This window comes from Martes martes, assembly GCF_963455335.1.
Source record: "Martes martes genome assembly, chromosome: 2".
NCBI lineage: Eukaryota > Metazoa > Chordata > Mammalia > Carnivora > Mustelidae > Martes > Martes martes.
In genome coordinates, this window is record NC_137889.1 from 205078735 (window position 1) to 205089482 (window position 10748).

At 46.0% G+C, this 10748-nt stretch overlaps 1 protein-coding gene across 1 annotated transcript in view; it reads left to right on the top strand.

Annotated features, from left to right (window-relative positions):
* Positions 1-324: 324 nt before the first annotated feature.
* Positions 325-10748, top strand: part of LOC308339148 (uncharacterized protein) — a gene marked incomplete at both ends in the record, with an annotated part of 23304 nt that continues 12880 nt past the window's right edge. Inside the window, 4 exons of the mRNA XM_080797602.1 lie at positions 325-402; positions 3447-3517; positions 7130-7226; positions 8685-8786. Coding sequence (XP_080653728.1) covers positions 325-402; positions 3447-3517; positions 7130-7226; positions 8685-8786 — 348 coding nt within the window. The remainder of the gene's footprint in view (positions 403-3446; positions 3518-7129; positions 7227-8684; positions 8787-10748) is intronic.

Here is a 10748-nt window from a genome sequence, read left to right on the forward strand (position 1 = left end):
CCCGCTCCCGCAGGTGCCCGAATTCGCTTCTCTTCTGAGGCCGGATATACCGCACCCCACCTGGGCCTTCCGCTCGCGGAGGACCTCGAGGACGACCAGGAGGGAGAACCGCCCGCCCACCCCGAGCCAGTGCTTCGCGGAACCGCCGCCTCTCCTGACCGGCTCGACCCGCGGGCCCGGCCCCGCCTCCCGCCTGCCCGTCTCCGCTCCTCGCGCCTGCGCAAGCACCGCCCACAGCCCCGCCCCACCCCGCCGCAGCCCCGCCCCCAGGCCGGCCGGGCGGTTGGGGCGGGCCGCAGCCGTCCCTTCCCCGGCGCGCGCGCCATGACGATCACCTACAGCTGTGTCGCTAACGGCCGCGCGGTCCTAGCCGAGCTGGCCCTGACCGGCGGCTCCTATCAGGTACCCCCGTGTCCGGACCTCCGCCCCGGCCGCTCCCGCCTCTTCGAGGGAGGCGCCTGCCGGGCCCGCCCCTCACGACGCCGCGCGGCCGGGCGGCCCCGAGCGGGCGGCGGAGGCCACGGGCCCCGCCCCGCGCGACGCCGGCCTGTGGGAGCGGCGGAAGCCGCGAGCGGCGGATCCGCTACGCGGGGCCGCACGTGCGCCGCCCAGCGGTCGGGGTGGGTGGTGCACGCGGCCCGCAGGCGGCGATGGCAACCCCGCGCGGTTGCCGTTGCCGCGGCCCGTCAACAGTTCGTGTCCCCCGCGTCCGCAGGCAGTTGTGGGACGGCTGGTAGCTGCATAGCCCAGGGCAGAGCTGCGGGAGAGGCGGCCCCGAGGAACAGGCGGGACCCGGAGAGGCGCCGTGATGAGCTCGCCGTCCCGTTACGACCGAGGCCGGGCGCGGCTGTCGCACGGCGTGAAAGCCCTGCGCGGGGCGGGGCGGGGCGGGGCGGCGGCGGGGCGGCCCGCGGACCCCGCACGGGTACCGGGGCGGCGGCTTAGCGGCCGCGTGGGGCAGGACGGCCGGAGCCGGAGCCGGACGCGGCGACTCCGCGCGCGTGGAACGGGGCGCTGCGTGCGGGGCCGCGGGAGCCTCAGGGCGGCGGGGCGCAGGCTCGCGTGTGCGGCGGCGGAAGATGAGCTCGGGAAGGCCGAGTCGCTGGCTCGGCGCGGGGCCCGGGCGGCCGCAGGGTCGGAGCGTCTCTGGAGAACCTGCTCGATGATGACGTGGGAGGGGGAGAGCCGTTGGGGCCGCGTCCTCGCGGTCACCCAGCCGGGCCGGCGGGGTCCGGCGGCGGAGGGCGGATCCCGAAGAGACCGTGAAGGTCAGGGAGCTGGGTCGGGCCCGGGACGATTCTCGCCGCGCTTTCAGCCTCCGTCCCAGAGTCGCGGAGACGCACCTGAGGACGGCGCGTCGGCTTCAGGGGCACAACGGGACGATGGGCCGGGCGTTTCCTCAGGCGGCGGGAGCGGGGCGGGAGCCGCAGGTGGGGGAGCGAGGCGGGGAGCGAGGCGGGGAGGGCGCCGGGGACCGTTGGATTTTGCTGCCCGCTGAAGTGGCCAGTCTGTGTCTGTCCACGTCCGTCCCCGAAGGGGCCCGGCCGGCCGCCGAAGCCGGTAGCAGAGCGCAGAGGAGCGGGGAGTGAGGGGAGAAGAGGCCCCAGAAGCAGAGACTGTCCGGAGCGGACGGAGAGGTGCGACCGAGACGAGAGCCGCGGCGTCCCGGACGCCCGGAGAAGAGGGTCCCGAGAGCGTGTTCCGTGCTTCGTGCCCCGAAGCAGCCGAACGAGATCGAAACGGTGCTCGTTGGCTCCGCGTTAGACGGTCGCCCGAGGCGCCCGGGGGGCTCTGCCTTCGCCTCGGGTCGTGAGCTCCGGGTCCGGGCGTCGAGCCTGCGCAGTCTGAGTCGCCTCGCCCCGCCCTCCCCCTGCTCCTGCTCGCTCTCCTCTCGCGCTCGCGCTCTCTCTCTCTCTCTCAAATAAAATAAATAAAAATCTTTAAAAAAAAAAAAAGAAGAAGAAGAAGATGACCGGCGCCTTGCAGGTAGCAGTTGGGAAGAAGCGGCCGAGGCGGAAGCCGGATTGCCTGAGGCCAACTGAATGGGAGATGAGGAGGGCGGGAGAGTGAAGCTGGACATTCCGGAAACGTCGACAGGGAGTGAGACGCTGAAGGCCGCGGCAGAGCCTGGTCCGGGAGCGGCCTCGTGCTTCAGAACCGGGAGCGTTCGGCGCGTCGGCTGCTCGGAAGCCTCTGGCTCGGTTCCAGCGCAGGTCCCGCTGCTGCGGCTGCGGGATCGAGCCCTACCGCGGGCTTTGCACCCCGTCCACTGTCCGCTTGGATTCCTTCTCCTCTCCCTCTGCCCCCTCCCAACCCATGTGCTGTCGCTCTCTGTCTCTGAGAAGGGGGGTCCGATCTCGGGGTGGGGAGAGCAAGCCCCCTGCGGGGCCCCGGGCTCAGTGCGGCGTCTGCCCTTGCACCCGCCCTGAAGCACCTGTGCTTGTTCTCTCACTCAAAGAATTCTTTTAAAAAAGAAAGAAAGAAAGAAAAAAGGAATGTGGCTATTCAGATCTTCCTAGGTGAACTTCAGGTTCCTTTCACACTTCTAAGGTAAATTAATAGGACTCCAGAAAACTAACCATCTTCGAGATATTCTGGATAATCATCAACACCTTGCACATTTCCCCCCAGAGAAGGAGCCTTACAAGAAACAGAGATAAGGGACCCCGACAATTATTTGTTTTATAGAAAGAAATCAGTGAATAATATTGAATAAAAATGTTTATCTTAAAATGGAGAGAGAAGAATGCCGAAGAAAAAAGAGGAGGGAGGGAAGGGGAGGGGAATGCTCAGGTTATTCAGAGAAAGCTGAACACTTCTTTAAGATTCGTTTTTATTCCAGAGAGAGAGCATGTACACAGGGGAGGGACAAAGGGGGAAAGAGAATCGCAAGCAGACTCCCCGTTGAGCATGGAACCCCCACCCCACCCAACACAGAGCTCAGTCTCATGACCCTGAGGTCATGACCTGAGTCAAAATCAAAAGTTGGACACTTAACCATGAGCCACCAGGACCCCCAGGACTGAATACTTAAAAATCCATTAACATTAGATATATATATATATAAAAAACATTAGGTATATATATATATATATCCATTAGGTCACTAGAGGTCACTGAAAAGATGTTTGATTAGATAGCACTGCCCAGCCTTAAAGCCACATGTCAGATGTGACTCAAGATTGATTCGTGTAACCTGTATTTGCACACATATAACTATACACACAAGTATATGTATATTTGTGTAATTTTCATATTTTCTTTCAGATTCAAATGACTATTTCATAACTTGCTTCTTACCACACATTATGACTAACCACCCATTAGTTCTCCTAGTGAACACTTGTTCTTTAATAAATCAATCAGACCATTGGTAAATTTAGAGAGAAGAATAATTAAAGACACTACAGTGTTCCACAAAGTAAATGCTGATCATTTATTTTTAGGAAGCAGTGGCAACCGTGCTTAAACTAGTGCTTCTTAGAGCAGAGCCAAAGACCATAATGCAGATGGGAAGGTAAGATCTATTCTCATAGAAGTCAGCTTGCTTTTTAACAATAGTAATGACATTAGGAAAAATCAGGTCAGTTGCACATGCTCTCGAACCCTCAGAAAGGAGAACTATATGTAAAAGTGTAAGATCAATTGAGAGGGATTAACACCAAATTCAAAATAGTGGTTACCTCTCCAAAGGGAAGGGAGAAAAAATGAAGTGGGGGAAGGGTATCCAGGAACATGAATTGTATCTAACATTTTAAACAGATGGTAGGTCTAAAGTATTCTTGTCTTCTTCTCCCAACTGTTTTTAGTATACCCAAAATATTTCATTAATGAAAAAGGAAACTTCCACTTGAAAAATCTTTAATAAGACCCCTCTAAGCTACACTTGGGACAGTACAAGTTATGGGCTAAACCAATCTTGACACCATTTTACTAATAAAACAACAGGTGGGAAATAAGAGCATTTATTACTTCTGGACTCTTTTTTTTTTTTTAAGAGGTTTGTTTTAACCTTTATATTGTAAAATAGGACAAAATATAAAAACTCATCAAGCAAAAGTATAGCTTTATGAAGCTTTACAAGGGAATCTCCCCACCAGCTACCACCTAAGCCAAAAATACAGACGAGTGCCAGCCATCCCCAAAACTCCCCACCACGCGTCCCGTCCCATCCACAGCGTTCCGACCCCCAGAGCCGTCACTTACCGTGGGTCTTCATCGCCTCATCACCTAAACGTGCAACCTCAGGTACAAGAGCCTGATCCTGCCTAGTTTTTTCCTTTTGGTGTCTTTTAAATCTCTTTAGTCTTTATTTTCCCCTCCCATCCCTCTCCTTTCCTTACAGTTTATCATTGAGGAACCTGCAGAGCGTAGTTTCCCACTCTCTGGCTCTGCTGACTGTATATCCAGGATGCAGTTCACCATGCTTCACGCAGCAGGGTCCACAGGCTGGATCCCTTCCACAAGGCGATAGGTGTTTTTTTCCATCTGCTTTTTCCATCTACTTCTTTCCATCTACTTCTGTCTACTTCTGTCTCCTTCTGACATGCTAGCAGCCAGTGATATTCCTTGCCTGTACCCTAGAGCCATTCATTGATTGGGGAACACAAAATGCTGACATTCTAGTTTTGTTCTCACTTATTAGCCAGCGTGATTTCCAGAGGAGATTCTTTTCTCGTCTACTATTTGCTTTCCTATATCGCGCGTTCTAATTTGAATCTTTGGAAGCTCACTACCTGAGCTCCTAAGTCATATGTCCACCTGCCTATTCCGTGTCTCTGTTGGATGTCTGATGGGCATCTCAAACTTATGTCCAAAACCAAGCCCCCGCTGCCCCTGCTGCAGTCTTCCACATACTACTTTTCTAGTTCCTCAGGCCTGAAACTTTTGTGGCCCTCAACTTCTGGCTGTTTGACATCCAAACCCAGTCCATCAGCAAATCCTGTTGCCTTTCCCTTCCAAATATCCAGAATCTGACCGCCTCCAGCCCTACCATAGGAGCCACACCACCATCATCTGTCTGGGTTCCTCCATACAAAGTTAGGTTCATTTTGTCAACATGGGTTTTTATTTTCAAGGATTTCTCTCTCAAACTTTGATTTAATAGCCTTTGTAATTAAGCAAAATATGCATGTGGTTCCAAAGTCAAACTGAAAAAAAAAACAAGTTTTCTTTAAGAAGTCTAACTTAAGAAAGAAGGAGGAGGAGGAGGAGAAGCAGGGGAGGAGGAGGGGAGGGAGGAGGGGGAGAAGTCTAATTTTCATTCCTTTCCTCTCCACATTGTTCTCCCTTCCCCCCCTAGACAGGTAACCATTTTGACAAAGTTTTCAGTTTGTCATTTTCTTTTTCTTTTCTTTCCTTTTCTTTTCTAAAAGAGACACATGCATATATGGCATTTCTCTTCCGGGAGCACATGAGAATGATAGGTAAATGGTACTACCTCATACGTTTGTTCATTACAGTGTATCCTGGACTTAGGTTATTCACGTTTTTTAACTTTTAAGATGGGTTCTGAACGTCACTCACTAATAACATACTAAGCATAAATTTAGAATATTTCCTCCCTCACATCCAATATCAACTTATTCAAATCACATATATAACTTTCAGCGAGATGATAGAATTAGCAACTCTTTTTCAAAAAAGACTCAGTGGGTTAAGCCTCTGCCTTCGGCTCAGGTCATGATCTCAGGGTCCTGGGATCGAGCCCCGCATCAGGCTCTCTGCTTCACAGGGAGCCTGCTTCCCTCTCTCTCTCTCTGCCTGCCTCTCTGCCTACTTGTGATCTCTGCCTGTCAAATAAATAAATAAAATATTTTTAAAAAAAATATTTTCCAAGTGGAGATTATGTGTATCAATCAATATCATCATTAAAAATATTTGTAGCGGGACGCCTGGGTGGCTCAGTGGGTTAAAGCCTCTGCCTTCAGCTCAGGTCATGATCCCAGGGTCCTGGGATCGAGCCCCACGTCGGACTCTCTGCTCAGCAGGGAGCCTGCTTCCTCCTCTCTCTCTCTCTGCCTGCCTCTCTGCCTACTTGTGATCTCTGTCTGTCAAATAAATAAATAAAATTTAAAAAAAATATTTGTAGCATATTATATTCATGATATGATATGAAGGATTTATATGGTAAGGGCGGGCACATACTTTAAATTTTCTGCCTCTGGGATTACCTTTTCTCCCTGTCTCTGAGATTCGTCATTTTTGTGTATATCCAATTTAACGTTTTTCCAGGTCTACTGCCTGCTAGCCACTTGGATATAGAATGTTCAGAATGACTAGATTAAAAGTCTAGGCACCAAGCAACTATTTCTGTTGCCATATTTTTAAGTTTTATGGATTGTTGGGCAGTAAAAATGGAGGCACTTTCCAAGAGTCTTCTAGCTTCTTAATATGAGACTCTGAGAAGGCATAAAAGGTCAGGTAAGATACACTATCACATACTATAAGGAAGTCTAATTTCCCCCTCTCCAGTTCATCGTCTTCCTCAGAATATTTAGTATTGGTTGTTTATAACTTTTAAATTCTAATCTATCATAATAGAAAGCCAAGAAATTCCAAAATTAAACGTGTCTTCCTAAAGATACAGGGAGAGTAAAAATCAGTGAAATAGCATTTTCTATTTGATGACAATCTTTATTCAGTCTTAGAATGAGTGCTATCTATAAAAAGCCATTTTTTAAAGATTTTATTTATTTATTTGAGAGAGAGAGCACAGCCCTGCAGTTGGGGAGGGTCAGAGGCAGAGGGAGACACAGACTCTCCGCCGAGCAGGGGGCTGGATTGCAGGACCCCGGGATCATGACCTGAGCAGAGACAGCTGTTTAACTGACTAAGCCCCCCAGATACCCCTACCAAGGCCATTTTAAATACAGATAGATAGATAAATGGATAGAGTTTTCTCTTGATTGTATTTTATTTTACTGATGACATCCTAAATACATATTCTAATTTTATAGTTTTTATTTAACATAATTTAATCTTTCATATATATGAAAGATTTTCTAGTTCTCATTATAAAAAGTTATCTACAGAGCTAGTATACTACTGAGAGCTTGAAAATAGAATCTCTGTAAGGGTACTTAATTTCTTCAATGTTATCATGTAAATTAATGTATTCTTTTCAAAGCTTTGTCTACCATACTCTCTTTATTGATGGAATCACTTACCTATGTGCTACAGACAATGCCTTGGATACCATAACACCATCTGCATTTCTTAAAAACGTAAGTAATTTCTTATACTACTTTAAGGACTTTTCTCAGTGATTGAAATTATGAGGTCTCTGTTTTATTGTGTATTAGTAAAAGTGTCAGTAACTAAAAGCAGATCGTTTGTCTATAAAGCAGAGCTATGAATGACCTGCAGAGATCTCGTACCCTTATCCTTCAACTGCCCTGTTTCCACACTTCTCCCAACCCTAAAGCAAGGTCTGCAAAGACTGCCCACACAGATCCATTAGACTCTCTCTTTGTATTTATCTTGTTCTTTCAAAATAAGAGAGAAAGTAAACTTTACTAATATTTATTTTACCATTTCAATAGCATGTGTATTTAATTTACAAATAGGGGTGCCTGGGTGGCTCAGTCGGATAAGCTTCCAACTCTTGATTTTGGCTCAGGTCATGATCTCAGGGTTATGGGATCGAGCCCCACGTCAGACTCCTCTGCTCAGCGGGAAGTCTTCTTGGGATTCTCTCTCTGTCCCTACCCCCCAAATCATCATGCATGCTCTCTCTAAAATAAGTAAACAGATCTTTCCTAAAATAAAAAATAAGTAAAAAACATTAATGGAAAAAATCAGTCAGCAATACTATAGTGACTAATAGATATTCTCCAGTCAAATTCATGACACATGCATATATTTAATGAGTGTACTGTCTTGCTTTAACACAACTCAAACTGTAACCACATACAGAATCAAGGATTGTAAGGGCTAATACTGAAATTCGCTCTTCAGATACACCTGAATAACTGTAGAGTGTAGATGCCAACCGCTGTTAGCAATTTAAGTGACTATTTAAAATTATCCTAATTTTCCTCCCTCTCTGCTATTATGACAAAACATTTGAACTTTACCACCTTCCTAAAACCAGGTACCAAATTGGTAACCACATACATTTTACCACCGTTGCTGCGGAATGCAACACTGAGTACGAACGATTGCAAGAATTCCTTCTCGAGACCTTGAAATATCCTATGACAACCATAAGGGTTTGGAAAAAGAAAAAAAAAACCATAAGGGTTTGAAAGATAGTACCATGACAGTCCACTAGGATTGTTTCTTCATCGTTGAATGGCTTTGGAGTGGGGGAGGAGGAAGGCAAAATGAAAAACACTTAGAAAACATCATGGACTCCTCCTTTGTGTGCCAGAGGTGAGCACCTGCTCTTGCTTTCGAGTCCGCAGACATACCAAAGACTCAGAGTGGTATTTGCAGCCCCACTGCCTGAGCTTGTGATCTGTGCGAGAGCCGCAGAGAAGACCGGGCAAGCACAGGTTTCATACATATAGCATCTTCGATTGGAAAGGACACCCTGCCACCAAAAAGCTAGAAATGGTGTGGCAATAGAATATTCTTTCATTTCACATCTCTGCCAGACTCTGCTTCAAATAAACATTTGCTCTGTGATTCGCCAGTGGAAATTATCTATATAGATTAAATATTTCCATTAATGTCCCCAGGTTAGTGATACTTTTCTGAGAAATCCTTTGATGTCGCAAGAACATTTTTCTCCTTCAAATGCAGTTGCTGCAGATTTTCAACAAGTATTAGGAAAGTATATGGTATGTAACCTCCAACTATACTCCTTTTTTTAAAAAAAGATTTTATTTATTTATTTGGCAGAAATCACAAGTAGGCAGAGAGGCAGGCAGAGAGAGAGGGGGAAGCAGGCTCCCTGCTGAGCAGAGAGCCTGATGCGGAGCTCGATCCCAGGACCCTGAGATCATGACCTGAGCCGAAGGCAGAGGCTTAACCCACTGAGCCACCCAGGCACCCCTCCAACTGTACTCCTAAACATTGTATGAAAGCTGATGGAACAGTTTGGAATTAGGAGATAGAGTTGTAAAGATGAGTGAGAATTGAGAATTTCTATCTTTATATAATGATAAAGAATGACATCCTTGATATATGGATAAGTGGATAAAGCAAGAGAGAGAAAGTTTGTATGGTATACTATTATTTGTTTACCATTCTTTGCAACCATTTAAGAAAGAGAATAAATACAAATATGTGTTTTTGTTTGCTTATAGTGGAAAAAAGGGATGACAGCAAGAAAAGGATAAACCACAAACATTTTAATCGTTGCCTATTTAGGGATAGGGGACAAGAATAGAAACTAGGCCTCCCTGAATGAAACTTGTTTTGGAGATTTGACTTTGGAACCATATAAATATTTTACATAATTATTAAATACTATCAAGTATTTAAATAGTTGTCCTCAGAGTGAAATAAGACAGTCACAAAAGAACAAATACCGTGTAATTCCACTTATATGAAATACCTAAAGTAGTCAGATTTATAGAGACGAAAAGTAGAATGGTTGTTGACAGAGCCTGGGGGAAAAGGATGAGGAGGAATTAGCGTTTAATGGGTACAGAGTTTCAATTTGGGAAGATGGAAAATGTTCTAGAGATGGTGGGGGTGGGGTGGTAATTGTACAACAATGTGAATATACTTAATGCCACTGAGCTAGACAGTTAAAAATCATTATAATTATAACTTTGTTATGTATATCTTACCATAATAATTTCTTTAATTTTAAAAAGTGATCCCGAAAACTCAAAAGAAAAAAAAAAAAAAAACAAGAACCTAATTGTGTATTGAACTGATGGCTTGAAAGACAACAAAAATTTATTTCAAGTGACTTTAAAACACTATAATTTGATTGTGTATTCCTAGTGAGATTATACCCTAATGATAGAAGAACTAAAAATAAATCTTAAAGTATTTATTTTCAAGTACCACATTGTTAGTGATAACATTGGTGTTGCTATTCTAAAATGGGTTTATATAGATATATTACTTTGAGTAATCATGTTAATGTCATTAGGAATCAAGATTTTCAGCAAGAGTTGCAAATATAAAGTCAAAGAATTAAGTGAAACCTTATAATCCTAAGTTTTAACTGAAAATTAAATATTTTAAAAAGAAAATCAAATTGTGAACATTTTTAATTGAAAATTAAATACTGATTTTTTTCATTTTTTTTTAAAGATTTTATTTTTAAGTAATCTCTACACCCAATGTGGGGCTCAGACCCATGACCCCTAAGATCAAGAGTTACATCCTCTACCAACTAAGCCAGACAAGCACCCCAAGAATTTTTTCATTGAAAATATATCACAGGATATATTTTCTCAAAAAAAGTATTTCCTAGCCTATCTACCGCAAAACATTAGAAATAACGAGCAACCCAGGAGCAATGTGCCCCCTTAGCATCTAGATTATAGTCTCTAAATACCATTTTACACTAGAGGAACCAGGCCTGACTGCAGATATCAGGGAGGAAACATGTAAGCCAGAAGTACTTTCCATACCAGAAACAAGGACGCTACCAAAGTTCACTGTGCTCATGTCAAAAGGCTTTAGGAACCAACTTAAAAAGGCTAACACTGGTCAGTGATGGAATAACTTGAACATCGTAAAGAATAGTAACTGCAGTGGGTTGCAACATGTCAAATGTCTTAAATTGCATGAGTTCTAGATACTATCAAAGACGAAATAATTCCTCACCAGTCAACTCT